Raw genomic sequence first — 18,909 nt, forward strand, 5'->3', positions numbered from 1 at the left:
CGATTTTATTTTCTTTTGTTTCTAAACTTACGACCCTTCGCTCACGATGTCTTCTACCGTTCCCATCTCTGGTGCCGCCAATGTCACAGCGCCTACCCCCCAAAATACGCCGTTGAACCAGGCGCCTATCGCACTGGGTCTTTCGAGGCCGACGGTCCCAGACATCACGGAGGACAACGAGGGCGAAGCTGCTGAGGATGAGGGACCGTCTCTGGCTGGTCTCGAACAGCACATGCTTGGAATGGTGCAAGGAAAGCTCGCTGATCTGCTTGGAAAGAGCTCGGGATATATCGAGAGCCTGCCAGTGGAGATCAAGTTGAATGTTGAGGCACTCAAGGGAGTCCAGGTCAAGCAAAATGAGCTGCACAACCAATACAAGAAGGAGTGCCTGGAGTTGGAGAAGAAGGTAGTTATCTCCTTCCATTTTTTCTTATTTTTCATCTTTTTTCTTCGATCATTCTCCTTCTGTCTTCATCCATCGATGCAGGGCAAATCGACAATCAGGTCGATCTGCGGCATGGAGGTCATCCTGATTTCTCACCTTTGGGGGGAGAGATATGGCTGATTATCTGAAATATCGCGATGTGATGAAATTCGTTGCGATAGCTGCCCCAGCGCTTTGTCACCAATTTCCTTCTTTTTTACCTCTTTTTTGCGATCAGGCCAATCTATGGAGCCTGGAAACATTCTCCACTATCATCGGGATTCCACGGTTCATGCCTGTGATTGTCCATTATGCGATCAGTTGGCCCTGCTGCTCAGCATAGCGTTGGGTGTCTACTATTCCTGTGAAGCCTAAATTAGGCCACCTTTCCCCGTTAACTTTTCGGATTATTTTTTACCTTTCCTACACAACCGTATATTTGATGGTTCCATTTCCATCTTCTCGCCCATTCATATGTTGGAACCTTTCACTAACCTCAATTTCAGTACTTGGAGCTCCAGAAACCCCTCTACGAACGCCGCAGTGCAATCATTGCCGGTAAAGCTGCTGCTACCACCGAGGAGATCGAGGCCGGGGAAGAAGCTTCCGTAAAAGAAGATGAAGACTACGCTCCCCTGCCCAAGGATGTCAAACCTTCGCCTTCCGGTATTCCTGAGTTCTGGCTCACTGCTCTCAGGAACCATGTTGGCCTGAGTGATATGATCACCGATCGCGATGCCGATGCTCTCAAGCACCTCGTTGATGTGCGTTTGGAATACCTCAAAGAAGGCGATGAAGCCCCCAAGGAGACATTAGGCAAGCCCGGCTTCAAGATCATCTTCGAATTCGAAAAGAACGATTACTTTACAAATGAGGTTCTTGAAAAGACTTATCTCTACCAGGAAGAGGTCGGATACTCGGGCGATTTCGTTTACGATCGTGCCCTCGGAACCAACATCAAGTGGAAGGAGGACAAGGATCTGACGAAGGAGTTCGAGATCAAGAAACAGAGAAATAAGAGTGCGTCAAATTTTCTTCTTATCTAGACGCAAATCCTTATTTCCATATCGTTTTTCAAGACACAAACCGAACCCGTCTAGTCCGCAAAGCTCGCCCCACTGAATCCTTCTTCAACTTCTTCTCGCCGCCCGTTCCTCCCACAGAAGAGGCTATCGAAAATGGGGACTACGAAGACGACGAACTGCAGGAACTTGAGGAGAAACTCGAGGAGGATTACCAGATCGGTGAAGATCTGAAGGAGAAGGTGCTTTTGTGTTTCTGCAGCTTTCATCGTTGCTACTGAATACTGACACCTGCCTCTTAGATTATTCCTCGTGCCATCGACTACTTCACTGGAAAAGCCCTCGAGTATGAAATCATGGATGACGAGGACGAGGATGACTATGAGGACTCAGAAGACGGTGATGACGATGACGATGAGAACCGATACGAAGATGTGCGTACATTTTCCATTCGATTTTGAACAAGCCATTCACACTGCTTGTAGGACTCTGACTCAGACAACGATGTCCCGGGTCGTCGGCGTGCGCCGCAGAAAGGCCGTGGTGGTGCCGCTGGAGGTGACAAGGTGAACCCAGAGGAATGCAAGAACCAGTAACTGCCAGGATGTCGGTATCGTCTCGACTGAGCCACGATGGTGTTGGCCTCGGGGACTTAGGGCACTTTCATTAGCCGAACCGGCGCATAACGCGTCAAGCGGGTGGTGTGTTGTCAATATCTTCCAGTCTTCCTGTCATCTGTCGCTTGTCGAAAATCCTACACATGTTCCACCACTTTTTATATGCCGACATACCATACATTCATCCCTTTTTGCGGACAACCGTCCCTTGTTTTTTTGTTTGCCTTCTATATCTTTTGTCCATGAATTGCTCTCTCAAACAATTAATGCTTCCCTTCCCGTTCCGTTCCGTTTTTCCTAAATTTTCTCACCTCATTCCGATTAACTCAACCAAACGCGTTTCGTGTTAGCCCTTTGAAATTATATATTTTATATGGAGTCTCTTTTCCGTATGGCCTGAATTTACTTTTTTACTTTTCAAGTTTCAGTTCAGCGTGTCAGTGGAACTTCATGGTGTACGACTGTTGTGGCCACTCTTCATACGTGATAATCTTGAATCTGCCCTCTTTTAATTACTTTCTCTGCTCTTCATTTGCTTCTTCTGGTTTTTTTTTTTTTTGGCATGACGGATCATTTTCTCTCCTTTTTTTAATAGTCTTGGTTCTGTTTTTTTTTTTTTTTTTGCAAAATATGAAAGAGTCTGCACATCATTGTCCCAAATTTACGTTTCCCGTGTTGTATAGTTTCAATGCTCAAGGATTTAAATCAATCCTGAAATGATAGACGAGGCAAAACCGCTATAGGTTTCAAAATGCCGTACAAAATATATGTACATGTATCGTTATACTGGTAACTGAGCTAAATAATTTACATAGTACAAGCATTAAGCAGACAAGCTAGTACAGGGTATACATAGTACAGGGAGGTTAAGCGTAGCCCAACCCGTAAACTAATTCACGCAAGTATTATCTACTGACCCTCCTAGTCCTGATGGCGGTGGGTAAAATACACGAGCTGTTTCTACGAATAACGAGTGTTTGGATTTGATTGCGATTTTGATTATCACTTGGCTCGTCATAGACCTGAGTGTGAGTGGAGATGATATGAAAGTCACTGATGTTGTTTCCTTGTTGGCCGTTCGCTACTATGGATAAGTTGTTCCGTTCGGCCATGAATTGACAACGGATGTGGAGGAGCACACGGCTTGCGAGGATAGCATGCAGAGATCGTTGTATGCTGGTGGTTGATGATGTATGCAATAAGATTTACGAGGAGGGTAATACTAGATTAGGTGACATACGAAAGAAACAGGTAATGAGTTCCTGGCTGTGGAATTGGGCAAAGAGTCGCGTTAGTTGTCGTTAGTATGATTAAAATAGTGGCTCGTTACAGGAAAAGTTCTGATGGCGACTACGTTTATACACGATAGAGCTAGGGACGGTGTGAGCCTTTGCCTCGACGGAACCGCCTGAAAAATGGAACAAAATAGAACTGACCAACTTGATAAAGGTAGTACATAACGCCTTGATGGATAGTTTCAGTATATAATAATAATATAACGCCAAAAATCGGCCATCGAGGAGATGTTTTCTGAGAACTCACCATCGCGATACACAACGTAGAATAGCGCAGAATTCCCTCCATGTTGATCTATTAATATGTTAAGCATCGAAGAGTCGTTAGTACTTTTGGGCGAGGGATACAAGTGATAAACGGGGGTAATCCTGGGTAGTCGTTTGGATTAAGGGACTCACTCACATGCCTGAAATCCTGGTATCACCATGAAGATAAATATCACTGGATGCAGATCGCGTCAATCACGCGGCGGCACGCTCAATGGCAACTGTTGAATGGATGTGTGGGTATAGTACGGACCTGTATCCCAAACCATAATGGTTACGAAACAGGCGAATAATATTTCCTCAGCGTTCAGGAGAAGGCAGCCTAGAAAATGTGGGTATGGAGGAGGCCCAACTATGTGATTAACCAGCCAGATGGGTGGAATGTCAGTGGTTGAACCTTGAAATATGCTGTGCGGTATCTCATACATATCAATGAGCTCAGAAATTTCGCCATGTAGCCGAAATCAGGAACCCATAATACGATAAAGGTCGTGCACAAGATGATAGTTGCGCGGGGCTCGCGGTTCCAGACGCCCCATGCTCGTAGACCGAGAAGTACTATGAGAGAAAAGTTAGCAAGCTGAATTTTGCACAATCAACGAAGCGTACTTTCGCATAACGCTGTCCCCAATAGCATCATCCCTACACCTGAGATCAGCGGACTCTTCACGTGTTTGTTTCAATATGAACGGACATCCCAGTGCTTGATAGACCTGCTGACAGTCTGAGATAGACAAGTTGCGACCAACTTTCTCTGTGAAACGAAACAGTATGAGGAAAACGTGGGCCAGGTAGGAATGTGGGCACTCACGGAAGAGAACAAGGAAAACGGTGTCTGCGAATGGGAGATACCGTTGGACGAGAAATAGCACTTTCATAGTGTTCCATTTCGATCTCCATACTAGATCAACCTCCATGTCGAAGGTTATTAAGTAGTCCCATATATACAGTGCGGCAGCAATAACTAAATGCATCATAAGATTCCGTTAATTTTATGCATGGAAGGCATAACTGACCATCGAAATACTATGCAATCAATACAGGTTAAGATTTCATGCAAAGAGCAGTCAACACAGTATATAAACCTACCGATACAAATCGTATACTGTGTAGGAGCTTCATGTCTACGCCCGGATCGACGGGAACAGACATGATAAGAGACTGAGCGAGAAAGTGTTTTGGGGAAAGATGACGGTCGTCGAAAGGGAATGTGTGGGTAAAAAATGAAAGAGTTTGCCGTTTTATTTTCCTGCACAACGCATGGAGTACACCTTGGTGGCTAAAACATATAAGTATTTGATTGCGTCTCCGCCTGTCTCCGCCGTGATTAGATGGTGAGATTCGGGGCAACGGTGACTCAACAGCACTTGAATATGTCAGTTGTACATGATCTGCGTACTATGCGGATGGCTGCCATGAAAACGGCCTTTAGCGTCCACCAAAACATAACGATCAGCTGTGATAAAGTGTATGTTAATTTTCCATTTTTTCCCTGAAGAATGTAGGAGGCTGGGCTGTGAACAGGGTTTATATTTAGGATACATCTTTTGACGTTTCGGCGATAGAACAGTGGTGCGTTAATTCCGGAAGATCCTTGGTTGCTGCGCCAGGTCTTGTCGACGGTCGGGGTTTCTGGACAGGATGGGTCTACGATCGCAGTATTATTCGACACGTGTACCCGTCTTGTCCCGTCTTGATTCTCTTTCAAGGAGCAAAACCTGGTTACTGACAAAATGAGATGATTGGTCTGGGGCAGGACAGTAGGGTACTGATCGTGTTCAAATTTAAATATATTCAAGGATTCAAAGCGCTAACAAACTGGCTGGATGCATCGATCTTTAACGGGGTTTGCGCAAGTGGGTGGCGTACTGTCAATGAATTGTCAATCGGGGGCGAAGCAAGGTTTCAATCCAAAACAATATCACGGTGCCTCTTCAAATTGGATTCGAACGTAGCGCGTCTTTAGAGGTAACATTTACTGTAATGTTGAAAGTCGATGGGCAAGTAGGTTATTTGTAGCAGAAAAGATCGGAAAGATGCAGGCTTGTCACGGTGTGAATCATATTTGGACGGATCAGTCGGACTCTAATCGGATATCAAAAATAGCTTCGGAGTTCAAAATATGATTTGTCAGGAATCGCTGTCACGACAACGTCACGATTCCCTACTCCCTCCTTGCAGAAGACTTTGATATTTACAATTCCCAACGCCGAACATAGAGGCCCTAGGGTTGACGTTGAACGCCACCTTTACCCAGGAAAAACCAAGAATCTATACTTTCGAAGTAAGCATCATGTTTACTATGTGGTGCGATCCATCGGAATAAGCAGACGAGTCGGAACCGTGAGTAGTAACATGCTGACCCAGTTACGACGACGACAAACTCGGCTTCAAGGTCGCACTCAACTTCACTTTCTTCCATATTCACCAGGTACACAAGTACAATGAATGTTCAGGTGAGATCCACAAATATCCGGTCTGCCCTTGTTCACCTGTCATCGGTGTGATTTTCTAAGAAAAGCAACTTTTTGGCGCTACGCCAGGGCGTTAATTTTGGTCACCCGCTGCATATTCCCAGAGCGTCTTGTTCTACTATCCGGACAACTCTCATGTTTGGTTGCTCCTGAAAATGTGACGTACATGTTGAAGAGATCCTCTAATCTTCCATTCACAAAGTTCATGAGATCTAACACAAATTCTACGCTTACTTGGCTCGTCCAAACCATAAGGTCAGTATCTGAGAGATTATAGTCTTCTTATTGATGCTGATATGCGCATGCAAGTTAACATCACTCACAGAAGTCTCATCATGGACTGAGCAAGTGTTGAATTCCCTACAAGTCATCGGCTAAAACGCGGTACCTATGTTTTTGCTGGAGTTATTCACTGCCAAGACTCTCCGCCACCAGTTCTTTTTGATCAGCCGGAAGACAACGATCAAGAAATTCGCGAAGAGGTCTGTCTTCATCACGAAACAGGCTGTTCACTCCTCTCCATCGACAGTGACCATTCGTGTTATACAATTTTATTGACTGCATTTGTGATTTTGACATCTCAGTAAGTGTGAGATTGTTGTGTTGCGAGGACAAGGATTTTCAAGGCTCCTGGCAACCCATATGCCTATAAGATGTGGGCGAAATGACGCGCTTCTCTATCTCATTTTGTTCCGTTCTCTTCCTTCTTTACCTTTTTCCAGTTGACCCGGGTCGGTCTACCACTTTCTTTTCGTTATACTTCATATTTTTGTTGCCGGACACTCCTTTTCATGTATCCTCAAACTTTCAGCCTTCTTTCTCTCTTCTTGACCAGCGTATTGGCCACTAATGACTGGTCCAAACCTTGTCTCTCTGGCGTTTGTGAATATGGTGCGTCATAAACAGGGACATCTTGCCTTGATATACAACTTATCTGCTTTTAGACCTGCCTTCTTCATCTGGATCCGCTTCTGGAACATTGAAAATCGTAAGCTGCCAACTTTCATGGACAGCAGAAAAATACTAACCTCGAACACAGTGGGGGTCCAAAAATGACATTGGAGATATTACAACAGCAGCTGGTTGGGAAATTATTGATTGCTCTCCTGAAGCTCTGGATCAAGATATTCGAATTGTATGCAAGGAGGACAGCTCAGTTGATTGCTCTCGTCTTTTCAACAGTGGAGCCGAGGGAAAGATTGTTCGTTTGCCCGAAAATGTATGTTTTCTGTATCATCCCCTCTTGTTAATGTTTTCTTAGCTAGCCATGATAGTGTGGTCGCAGTGCTTTCGCCGTTGTAACAGATTCTTGGGTCTCGGAGGATCAATCTATTCCTCCAAACCTCGCTGCCTCCCTTTCTCGTCGCGATGGGTCTGCATCGCAAGTGAAGGCCCTTCGGCTTACTACCAAATTCGATTCTGTGGATGTGTCAAAAAGGAAGAACAGGGCTGTCAATTTTGCTATTCAAGCTGCAAATTTCCCCGGTGCTGCCGGAAATGTTCAAGTTGATACATCCAGACCCCGTAGACCAAGTCGTATCGCCCAACGCGGTTTTTCGGATTTCATAACAAATACACTCGGATGTGAGAAACTTCCTTTCATTGCAATTATTTGGTCTATCGTTCAACTCTTTGCATTGTTATTTTAATTAGCTATCGCGTCGCTGAACAACTTCAACGTCGACAAATCGACGGCACTCGACCCAATCAGTGTCAACAAGACCTTCAACTTGATTGACCAGAAAGTATCGTGTCCTCCAGTAGATGCAAGCCTTAAGATCGACGTCACCACCGATGCGCAAGCTAACATCACCATCGGTATTGCTGCTAGTGGCATCTTCGTTCCCCCTGTGATCCAAGAATTTGCTATTATTACTAGTATGTGATTTGGTTTGACCATTGTGGTTCCTATATTTACTTAGTTGGTTTTAGGTATGTCTGCTGAATTGAATGGCTCCGTCGACGTCGCCGCTGGAGTTACCGGCACTCTAGATTCTGGAAAAATCAACCTCCTGACTGTTCCTATTGGCGGCATTGATTTCCCTGGTATTCTTACGATTGGCCCAACCTTTGAAGTCAACGCACAGGCAATTGCCAAACTGGATGTTGATCTAGGCCTGACGGTTGGCGTCAATTATAAGGTTGATAATGCCCAGCTCGTCTTCCCTCCCAACAGCAACAGGCCATCTGGTGGATCGTTTAATGCTGGAAATACACGTATGCTTTTTTACTGACTCAAGCATTACTTCATGGTATTTATCTTTGCTCTTTTCCAGCCCTCAAACTATCTGCAAGCCCTAATGCTAAAGCTACTGGCACCCTTGAAGCCCATCTCATTCCCAGCCTCAACCTCGGCCTATCGGCTCTCAACGATGTCGCCAAAGCAAGCATTTTCGTTGAATTGGATGGTAGTGCGTCGTTGACGCTTGGACTGGAAGCAGCTGCTGAGGATATCCCGATTCTCAACGTTTCTTCGCCAGCGGAAAAGTCGAAGAAGGGTATCATGCAAATTCGTGGGGCCACTCAACCTGGTCACTACTTTTGGAGCCCACCGTTGATGCCAGACGAAAAGGTTTCTAGTACGATTGTGGACGAGAAGGTGCCCTCAACCAGAACGATGATGGAAGGTCCATCTGTGGTCACGGTAACTGTTACAGAGAAGGCTGGACACTGGACGACTCCCTCAGCTACGCCAACGACCTGGGACCAAAAGCATCCCGCGGCGACCACAATTATATTAAACGGTACACCATCTGGATATTCGACGAGTGCCTCAGCCACCCCTGGTACGATATGGGGAGGAAATCTTCCTTCTCCATATTCGAGTTCAAGTAGGGGCTTGGAACTTGAGACGACCTCCAAACTCATGAAGGCCACTGCCACCGGTACAAACACAGCATCTGCTCCAGCATCTACTGCGACTGGTGGTACAGAAGGATCCGGCTCTTTCTCAGGATGCGTCGAAATAGGTGCAGGGCTGGACGTGAACGCCGGTGCTGACGCCAATTTTTTTGAACTTTTCAACACGGGAACCAAGGTGTCGTTGTTCAGCAAGAAGTTCGAGCTTTTCAAGGTCAGTTACGATTCTTCTCGCTACGAGGCGAGGTACTTATGCGTTTGGTCGTGTAGAAATGCTTCGGCGATGCTCCTCAAACTCGACGGAGTTTACTCCCTTTGCTTCCGGTTCGCAGAGGCGTGGTGGCCACCCGGGACATTGTTAGCGATCTCCTCTGTCCTGCTGCTGATACAACTGCTGCGCAGACCATTGTCGATCAAATTATAGCAGCTGCCGAGTGAGTTCAACACACCTATTAACAGAACTCACTTCCTGACCATATTTTTAGCATCAAAGCAGTTTGAGAGCGATGCCCTCAGAAATAGTGCTGACTGGATCAGGCTGGTATACTATATATGTTCCATTGGAAAGCTGGGGCACCAGGCGGCTTAGATACGCCTTTAGCACCTAGAGCTTGGTTTGCTTATACCATTTCTTAGGGGTACTCAGGGCTGTGATCGAGGACTCCTTTACGCGGTGTTTTAATGGCCCTCTTCCTGGGCCAACTGCACCTTGTTGATTGCTCCTCTTTTTTGATTTATTTGAGCTTGGCGATTATCTTTCAGATTATACCAGTAGTTACACGAGTGTTTATATAGTACAAACAATTTAAATGTAATTGCATGAATGAAGCAATTGTAATGTTGGGCGTGGGAACCTTTACCCCAAGGACGACAAATATCTTAATGTCTCGCCCCTCTTGTTCTTGTACTATATCACAAACGTTCCCCTAACCGAATGGCGGAGGCAACGCCTCATACGTCCAATGCAGAAATAATTGCAAACGGTATGCTTTTACTTTTGGCACATTTGGTTCATTCATTGACGCGTCATGCCTAGTCGAACCACTCTACCAGGTCAAGTTGTTGGCGGCTCTTCGAAACGGTCAGCACCATTTTGGCAAGACGACCAACGTATCTTGCTGATAGCAGACTTGCGATAGGGGACCCGTCCGTAATCCACCCATTTCTCGCCGAAATCAGTAAAGACAAGCGAAAGAGTGTGGATGGAGACATCGATACTGGCGCAGCAGCATTGCATCTCGCTGTGAGATGCGGATCAGGTAACTTGACAGTAAAGCTCATTGGCAGTCTATTTACACTTTTCTTTCTTTTGGCAGTTCAAACAGTGGCTTTACTTCTGGCCCATCGAGCTATCTCGCCAAACGGCATTCACCCACCAGGATCTGGAACTACGGCTTTGCATCTGGCAGCTTCTCTTGGGAGAGCAGACGTTGTCAACCTTCTGCTGGAACAAGAAAACATAGACGATAGCATACGTGATAACCAAGGAAGGACTTGTAGAGATGTGGCAAGAAACAAAGACGTCATTCGGACAATTGATGGTGTGTTCATACCTGAATCCTGGAATTTGTTCAACAATTTATGTTCTGCGCTCAGATTCTCGATCTCTTCTCAATACAACCTACCGAACGTTGCTGAGGAGCTACATCTTTTCACCAATCAATGATCCGCCAGTACCTGCCCTGATCCAATTTCTGGAATCGCCTAGAATCAAATTTGTGGATCTGTCATACCTTGACAACGATTCGGGGACGTCTCTCTTGCATGAAGCAGCACGACGCAAAGACCTCCGGCTTATCGAGCTAGCTGTCAGAGCCGGCGCAGATGTATTCGTTCGGAATCGGAAGGGCAAAATGGCTTATGAAGGGACTGGTAAAGATGATCGCGTTCGGGTCTTCCTGCGGCAATGTAAGTTACCTTTTACAAGGCAGTGTTGATTGAAACTGATATTTCTTAGTGGCCAATCACGACAAGACCTTAATTCAGAACTCTGCTCCGTTGACGGAACCGCCGGTGTTAAAAGGATATCTGAACAAATACACCAATGTAGCCAAAGGCTATAATACTCGGTGGTTTGTGCTGAGAAATGGGGTGCTTTCATGTTAGTGATGTCATTCAACTTAACCCTTGCCCTGACTAATCTCCCGCCGACATGTACTGTCAGATTACCGACATCAAGATGACGAAACCGTTGCTAGCCGAGGCTCAATATCGATGAAAACTGCGGTGCTTCATATTGCAGAGCGTAATCGATTTGAAGTGCATTCTCTGCCTTCGAAAGGAAGCCACAACTCTATCACACAAAAATGGTATATGAAAGCAAATCATCCCGTGGAAGCACATCGATGGACAGAGGCAATTAACAAGAGCATTGAGTGGTTCAAACAACGGGAAAATGGGATTGATAGCGACGCTTCGTCAATAAACGCTTCGAGACGAAGAAGTACGGATAGTGAACATAGCGGGATAAAATCGACACCATCGATGCAATCACAAAGTCTTTCAAGCCACCTGTGGAGGAAAAGTGCGCCTGGGGGCAGTGGCAGAGACCGCGATTCCATGACAGGGTCAACGTACACGTACATCGACTCCGCGGATGCCAGTCCAAACCTGATGCAAAATGACACAGTAGGACCCTCTGCTGCATCTCATCACACAATCGAGAATGATGGCGGGGAGGAAGACAACGATGAAGAGGATTCTTCATCTGCAAACTCCGACGAGAAAACACCTCCGCACTCAAACTTTGAGCTTCAAGGTAGCGCCACCTCCACTCAGCTTGAGCTTTGTGCTCAATTAGCCTCGAACCTGTCTTTCACTCGCGATACGCCCCGTCGAGTACTTGAAAGCCATCAAGCACTCCAGGAATCCTTGCGCATAACGCAGAATCTTTTAAACGACTTCTTGCAAATCACTAGGGAAAGGGAGGACTGGTGGGCCAAACAGCTGAAGAAGGAAAGAGCGCGCCAGCATTTCTGGGAAGAAAGTCTTGCTACTGTGGTTAAGGAGGGTGAAACCCTTGAGAGAGAGCTTAGGAACAGAAGCAGGAAACGTGGTAGTCGTGTTTTCGGTCCGAGCGCGATGGGTTCTTTCCACGAGAAGAAGAGACCGACGGCCTTGGGCCTGACCCCGACATCTTCGACACTGTCACAACCTTTAGCTGAAGAGCCACCTTCACCTCAGGCGGACGGTCCTCCTCCACCTTCTGCAATTGTTAATACCCCTAAATATTCTCCGCCGCCTCCACTGCCCATTCCTAGTTTTGCTGTTAGCCCCCCTACCCCTATCGATCCTATACCCCACCCAGTCGCCAAGAAGTCACCAATACGAAGCCCTGAGATTGCTATTGGCAGACATCCATCTCCAATGTCGCTCGATGCAACAGCTATTAATCTTACTCAAGACTCGGTCATCGATGACGAATACGAGCGCGACACTGATGACGAAGACGAATTCTTTGATGCCATCGAATCCAACAACCTTCCGAACTTGTACATCAACGAGGGCCTGAAGAGTCCGGCAAGCGACATGTCATTCTCACCGACCCAAGCTGCTGAACCATCTCCAGCCGAATTGCTGAGCTTGGCCACTCTCAAGGGTCCATTGCCTCAGGGAACCAATTTGGAACAGTATGCAGGCTACGCCCATCTTCGTAGCAGACTGGCAATTGGCAGTGACCAGCGCCCCAGTACAAGTCTATGGAGTGTTTTGAAGCATAGTATTGGCAAGGATTTAACGAAGATCAGTTTTCCTGTGTTCTTTAACGAGCCGACGAGTATGTTGCAAAGAATGGTGCGTTTGATTCTCTTTTCGTTAACGGGACAGGCATTAACGTGGTTTATTCCGCTTCGATAGGCAGAAGACATGGAATTCTCGGAATGCTGTGAGTAAATTTACAATTCGTTCCTTAGTCCTTACGATTCTGATTCGGGTCAATTCCATTTCAGTGGATGTCGCTGCTCATGAGAGCGATCCTCTTCGGCGCATAGCATTCGTGGCTGCATTTGCGATGTCAAATTATTCTTCTACTATAGGGCGAATTGCGAAGCCTTTCAATCCTATGCTCGTTCGTCGCTTTCTGCTATGACCCAAATACTCATCTGAAATGACCTCATCCTTCCAGAGCGAAACATTTGAATATGTGAGGCTCGATCGGCAGTACCGCTATGTATCGGAGCAAGTCAGCCATCATCCTCCAATTTCAGCATGTTGGGCAGAATCGCCTTCATGGCACTACTACGGAGAAGTATGTATTTTGCAGTCTGTCGTGCTCCGATGTTTACTGATCATGTTTGCTTCTCAGGTTGACGCCCAAAACAAGTTTATGGGGAAATCATTTGAGATCAGGCCCACAGGTGTCGCTCATGCCAACTTGCTATTACCGGAAGACGCTGCCCCCGAATATCCAAGAGCACAAGGCGAGCTCGCCAAAGGGAAGGTTTTGGAACATTACAGTTGGAAGAAGGTTACCACGAACGTATCTGGATTCATATTAGGGTCTCCGACGATCGACCATTATGGAGATATGGTGGTATGTTTTTAGTCTCGATGTTGATCCAGGGTTGTGTGTCACTAAAATATGGTTCTTTGTATCTATAGGTTACGAATCATCGAACCGGAGATCAATGTATTCTTACCTTCAAACCCCGTGGGTGGCGAGGGAAGGATGCCTATGAGATCTCTGGTCAAGTTATCGACCACAATGGCCAAGTAGCATACGAGATCGCTGGTCGATGGAACTCCCAGCTAGTGGCGAAGAAGGTTGGATTTGGCAATGGTCAGCTTCACCCCGACATCTCCATGACAGGACCAAACTCTCCATCCGTCGCTCCTGAATACATCCTACTTTGGCGAAATTCGGATAAACCAGCTGGATCTCCGTTCAACCTTACACCGTTTGCCATTACATTGAACGATTGCCCACAGGATACTCTCCGACCCTTCCTGTGTCCCACGGACTGTCGACTACGACCTGATCAAAGAGCGTTTGAGTTGGGCAAATACGAGCTGGCAAACGATCTGAAGTCGGCGCAGGAAGAAAAGCAGCGATCGATTAGGAGGGCGAGAGAGGAAGGGAAGTTAGCGCCACATACCCCTAGGTGGTTCACGGCTGAAACAGATGGGGACACTGGAGAGAGGGTGTGGAGCCCTGTACGGACACACGATCACAAGCTCGAATATTGGGAAGAAAGGGAAAGGGTTTGGGCAAACGGAGGAGGTGCTACATGGAAGGGCGTGGACCCGATATTCATCGAGGAACCTCCACTTATATCTGAGCTCTTGAAGAAGACTGCTAAATACTAGTTGCCAGTGAGGGTTCGACATGGACATTGCAGGTTACCATTTTATCCTTTCTCTCTAGTCACATCTGTTTGTAAATTTTCTATTCCCGCCGTCGCATTCAGTTATTTCCCACTATTAATGTATTCAATAGAGAACCAAGGCAATCAACACGTACTAGACGGATGCGAGTCCGGAAATCTACACCCCCATTTTTTTCTCGCCTCCGACTCTCATCTCCCCTTCCCCAATGTAAGTACACAACGAGGCAAAGTTCATCAATAGATGTATTGCTCGGACGACATTGCGTACATCCGATACCTACCGATGCATCGTTGTCCTGAGATTCCTTCCAGAATGTGAGAAGTATGCTGACTGCTTAGACGTGTCTAGAGCTCCATTAGAGACATAAAAAGGGGTATTTTGTACGATATATATCACGGAGGATAGTGGGGATTACCAAGGAAAAGATAGGTGGTGAGAGGTGGTGAGAGGTGGTGGCTAAGTGGGAGAACTGATTCCTGAGCGCGAGCTTTTAATCCAGTTTTGTGGGCGAAACCCTGCCGCTTTGATAACCGGATGTTGGCCGGTGCATATGAGTTACCGAAAGATTGTAGGTCATTGTAGGTGCTACTAATCGCCGGATTCAGTGAGGAAAACCTTTACTACAATGTCCGCTTTGAATAATTTAATGCTTTTGTACAACTATAATAGGATGTTCCTATATGTACAAGCCTAGTTTCGAACCGACCCCGTTGATCCATTGAAATGTCTCCCGTAAAATCACATTGCAATGATGTCCATAAAAGATTCTCTAGGTCAAAACTTCGTCAGTTATCCCATGCCAGAAATCACATCGAGTCGTAAGCGCGTTGTCAACTTCTTCCATCGCAGAATTTTGGGGGTTGAATACGATGCGAGACAGTCCAGAATCGCTGCCTACCGGCTATACAAACAGTATAAGGTTCAACCACCAGGTATCAGGAATTACAAATGAGGGACTAACCTTCCATTCCGGCCCAGATTTTGACACTGGCTTGCCTGTAGTCACAAACGATGTTATATATTCTCTCATGGTCTCGAAGAGTGCTAAATCATCATCGTCTGCATCTAAAGAAGGGCTAAAGTACGCTTGAAGTTCATCCTTATGATGGGAACCTAGATGAGGATTATCGTAGCTGCGACGTGATCAGTGTGTACAAAATATTGGAACCGGACACACGGCTCACCGATATTGGTATGCAGAGTTCCCAAAGGCCGGAACGGCAGGAGTCGACATCAAAGCGCTGCAAATATATCTAGCCTCGCCGTACATCTGCTGACCCTGCAGACTGACGTTGCCACCGAAGCTTTCCAAAGGATAAAGAGAAAATCCTGTGGTTGTGATCGTTTCACTAGTCAGACTAGGATACTGTCCGACTAGGAAATTAAAGACAGTGGTTTCTGTTGCGTTCGGGAAAGATGTATTGGCCGCAGGATCCGGAACAGTGGAAGACCAATGAGCGCCTTCGTCTGTATTTGAGCCTGCAATGACGGGAACATGGGCAAATCGACCAGCCTTGTAGGCTTCAACTGGTCTTTCCTTAATAAGGATGTTATCGACAACGGGGGCGAAAAGGAATAGGGTATCTGGCCGGGCAGCCAGCAAACTGCTTCCGGCCTTTGCCAACTTGGTGCTAGTGAGTTTACGAAGACAGTTCAGCTGTCCGTCCTTCGCAGCAGTCGTCCCGTTTCCGCATCCTCTAGAATGATGTCAGGTAATGATACGCACATATAAAAATATGATAAACCCACGCTAGCTCTGCAAATTGCTGAAAGATGCCTTCGTCGTAGTCATCGTTGAATGCCGGGGTATAGACAAGAGGAGGACTATCCATTATTGCTGCATGAAAGAGGCCTTCGGTGTCTCCATTGTTTGCCATGAGCTGATAAAAGGAATCAGAGCCTAGATCAACATCAATATCTGCGCACACTTACATGGTACATTATTGAACCAGCTCCTGCTGATTGTCCCCAGATTGTGACGTGGCTGGCATTAGATTCAAATAAAGATGAGAAGTAATGTATCTCATTATGGATTTTATGGATCGTTGCTCACCCGCTGTCCCCTCCAAATTGACCAATGTATCTTTGGACCCATTTAAGAGCTGCCCTCTTGTAGTCAGAGTTAGCTGTAGTCAGCTCTACAATGCATAGTCAAAGATCATACCTGGTCCAAAAATCCAGCGTTTATTGCCCCACTTTCGGCGATTTCAGATCCTCCTGGAACCGAGGACGTGATTATCTTCTGGATGTTCATGTGGATAGTAGCTGCTACAAACCTAAGAAGCCAAACTGGCCAAGTCGGTATTCAAATGACGCAAAAATGAATGGTTGGGAGCTTGATGCCATGAGTAAATCTGGATGGAACTCATGTGTAGTGCCAATCTGGAATCCCCCACCTGCATAGCTAACGTGAGATGGACGATCGTGATATTGAAAGAGAAACACGCCATACCATGGAACCATACTAGTACTGGGAGCTTATCGTTGACATGTGTATTGTTAGGCACGAAGATCTATAATGCGTTTGCTTAGCTAGATTCCCTAACAAAATGCAAAACACGAGAAAAATTGAGACTGACATTCGCAAATAGGCAATCCTCGGACGTCTCGTTCTTCACAAGAATTTGATTTGTTCGAACGCATGAGAGACCAAACTTGACGGCCAAAAATTAGTGCTATCCCTGAGTAATCCTCATAAAATATGGCCAACCTTAGTAGCATTAACATTGCCCAGGTTTTGGGAAGGAGGAGAAACAGGGGCGGTCCATCGCATATCCCCGGTTGGAGGATCTGCAAACTTTATGCCTCGAAACGAAAATATCCCACTGGTCTTATTGTGCCTGCCCTTAAATGTACCATCTACAAAAATCAATTCAAATGATTAGCGTTGATGCGATTGCGATTAAAAAGTAACGTAAAAAAACGTACAATCCAAGGTCACTGTGGTGCTTATGCGAGGACCTGTCTTTCTTGGTATGAGATTGCCTAGCACAAAAGTTTGAGGCAATAAGAGAAGAAGCAGGGAGAGTATATAGTAGTTTATCCTGTGCGCCATAGGTCGCAGTGAATACTCTGAAGAAAGTCACAAAGGCAAGAGGTGACTTTATATAGCCGGGGAGAAACGGATATGAGTTGATAGTTCTGTAATAAATGGATCATCCTGTCGATACAAGCAGTATGTAGTTCTCATGCCACGAGTTCCAAAATACTTCCGACAGACACCATGACAGCCTCAGTCTTGGTTCGGTAAGATGGGTGTCGACATGCGTCATAGATATCCCGCTCTACAAATACACAGACCAATTTAAGAGGAAGAATTACAGAAGAATATCGTCACCGTTGGTTTTTGAACGGGGTCTGTGGGGGAATTATGGTGTCACGAGCCTCCCAAAGTCTGCAAGCTCAGGCTGGCGAGCAACTCCACTATATCTGAAAATAGCCTAGGACAACAGCCGAAATTCGTACATTTGAAATGCATGCTACGTACGAGCGTAAAGCAGTGGCGTATCGCGTCAAAGATAAGGAAGGACGATATGTTGTCCCATAGATGGGTGTCAGACTGGGTGCCGAAAAATGGGATTGAAGATTGATGTATCGATGAAGAAGCGTTCAAGTCCAAGTTGCATATTATCGTGCGAGCCCGGCAAAATCCGGTATTATGTAATACACGCGTGAGTCACATGGTTCCTCATCTTGCGCGTCACTGGTTTTGTTGCCATTTTCTTGGCTCAATCCATAATTGGTCGCGGAAGTCTGACGTAGTCACCAGTGATAATCATGCAGTTAAGGTTGTTTGTAAGGGAAAGAGAGCATTGCTCCTGGTCATGGATAGAGTTTGATATGCCAATGAGAGCCCAGTAACTTGAAGATGCGGAAATCATATTATGGATTGACAGATGGAAATATTTTATGCGCTTCTATCTCGCCTACTACTGGACAGCCTGAGCCTTCAACCTCGTAAAATGAGACTGTGGCTCAGAATGCAGTTATCGTGGGTCCGAAGCTGATATCGCAAATACTGGTCGGGTGAACAGATCCCGTTCGCAGCATATGATTGGGTACTGGGGGAGTGCAAAAACGATAATCATGGCTGACGTCGGAACCTTGAGTAGGACTTCGACACCCGTGAAACCCATATCATGGCGTCCGATGCGATGCCAACATGGTTACTCCCAAGGCACTGACACTTTATGGAAATGCCATAATTAACTGAGATTTTATAGCTTAAGTTTCGCCTTGGCATTCCAGGGCGCTCTCTGGCAATGACTTCGTAGAACGAGTCGTCAGAGCATTTCTCTACTCGTATGGTCAGGATGCTTAAGAAAAAATTAAACAGTCCTGGATTGCGTATAGGGTGTTTCATGAACTTTGTCATACCTTGATAAGATATCTGGCTAGAAGAAGTAAAATTTTCGTGCGCTTGGAATGGATATTCTCACCTTGATGAAAGATGATGCTTCTGCAGCTGTCTTACCACTACTTGCTCTGTTACCGGCGTTTACAGATGATGTGACTAATGCAGGCGGAACATCTGCGTCTTTCCATAATGATGTATCAAAATAAAGACTAATTCCACGGTGGATTACTCACAATAATATCTGGGACTCCAAAGCACAACTACGCCAG

General features: G+C 46.1%; 5 protein-coding genes across 5 annotated transcripts; 3 read left to right on the forward strand and 2 right to left on the reverse strand.

Annotated features, from left to right (window-relative positions):
- Positions 1 to 46: 46 nt before the first annotated feature.
- On the forward strand, positions 47 to 2,042 carry JR316_0011327 (Nucleosome assembly protein 1; the record flags this gene model as incomplete). Its single annotated transcript, XM_047896984.1, has 5 exons — positions 47 to 406; positions 931 to 1,444; positions 1,504 to 1,688; positions 1,749 to 1,880; positions 1,932 to 2,042. 5 exons carry the CDS (start codon positions 47 to 49, stop codon positions 2,040 to 2,042), a joined length of 1,302 nt encoding a protein of 433 aa, XP_047743393.1.
- Positions 2,043 to 4,089: 2,047 nt separating this feature from the next.
- Positions 4,090 to 4,777, reverse strand: JR316_0011328 (uncharacterized protein; the record flags this gene model as incomplete). Its single annotated transcript, XM_047896985.1, has 5 exons — positions 4,090 to 4,183; positions 4,235 to 4,379; positions 4,437 to 4,589; positions 4,642 to 4,651; positions 4,715 to 4,777. The coding sequence occupies 5 exons, from the start codon at positions 4,775 to 4,777 to the stop codon at positions 4,090 to 4,092; spliced, it is 465 nt and encodes a 154-aa protein (XP_047743394.1).
- A 2,171-nt stretch (positions 4,778 to 6,948) lies between these two features.
- Positions 6,949 to 9,459, forward strand: JR316_0011329 (uncharacterized protein; the record flags this gene model as incomplete). Its single annotated transcript, XM_047896986.1, has 8 exons — positions 6,949 to 6,990; positions 7,139 to 7,318; positions 7,374 to 7,683; positions 7,753 to 7,977; positions 8,032 to 8,316; positions 8,376 to 9,204; positions 9,291 to 9,392; positions 9,444 to 9,459. The coding sequence occupies 8 exons, from the start codon at positions 6,949 to 6,951 to the stop codon at positions 9,457 to 9,459; spliced, it is 1,989 nt and encodes a 662-aa protein (XP_047743395.1).
- Positions 9,460 to 9,892: 433 nt separating this feature from the next.
- JR316_0011330 (Oxysterol-binding protein-like protein 1) lies at positions 9,893 to 14,262 on the forward strand (the record flags this gene model as incomplete). The annotated part of the gene is made up of 12 exons (XM_047896987.1): positions 9,893 to 9,941; positions 9,995 to 10,039; positions 10,098 to 10,217; positions 10,275 to 10,499; positions 10,555 to 10,866; positions 10,916 to 11,059; positions 11,123 to 12,750; positions 12,814 to 12,841; positions 12,906 to 13,024; positions 13,082 to 13,204; positions 13,262 to 13,489; positions 13,558 to 14,262. 12 exons carry the CDS (start codon positions 9,893 to 9,895, stop codon positions 14,260 to 14,262), a joined length of 3,726 nt encoding a protein of 1,241 aa, XP_047743396.1.
- A 790-nt stretch (positions 14,263 to 15,052) lies between these two features.
- On the reverse strand, positions 15,053 to 17,338 carry JR316_0011331 (Lipase 2; the record flags this gene model as incomplete). Its single annotated transcript, XM_047896988.1, has 12 exons — positions 15,053 to 15,184; positions 15,245 to 15,416; positions 15,468 to 15,980; positions 16,033 to 16,163; positions 16,216 to 16,267; positions 16,337 to 16,392; positions 16,448 to 16,500; positions 16,560 to 16,679; positions 16,736 to 16,796; positions 16,863 to 16,937; positions 16,994 to 17,142; positions 17,212 to 17,338. 12 exons carry the CDS (start codon positions 17,336 to 17,338, stop codon positions 15,053 to 15,055), a joined length of 1,641 nt encoding a protein of 546 aa, XP_047743397.1.
- Between the last annotated feature and the right edge of the window lie 1,571 nt (positions 17,339 to 18,909).

This window comes from Psilocybe cubensis, chromosome 11, assembly GCF_017499595.1.
Source record: "Psilocybe cubensis strain MGC-MH-2018 chromosome 11, whole genome shotgun sequence".
NCBI classification, from domain to species: Eukaryota; Fungi; Basidiomycota; class Agaricomycetes; order Agaricales; family Agrocybaceae; genus Psilocybe; species Psilocybe cubensis.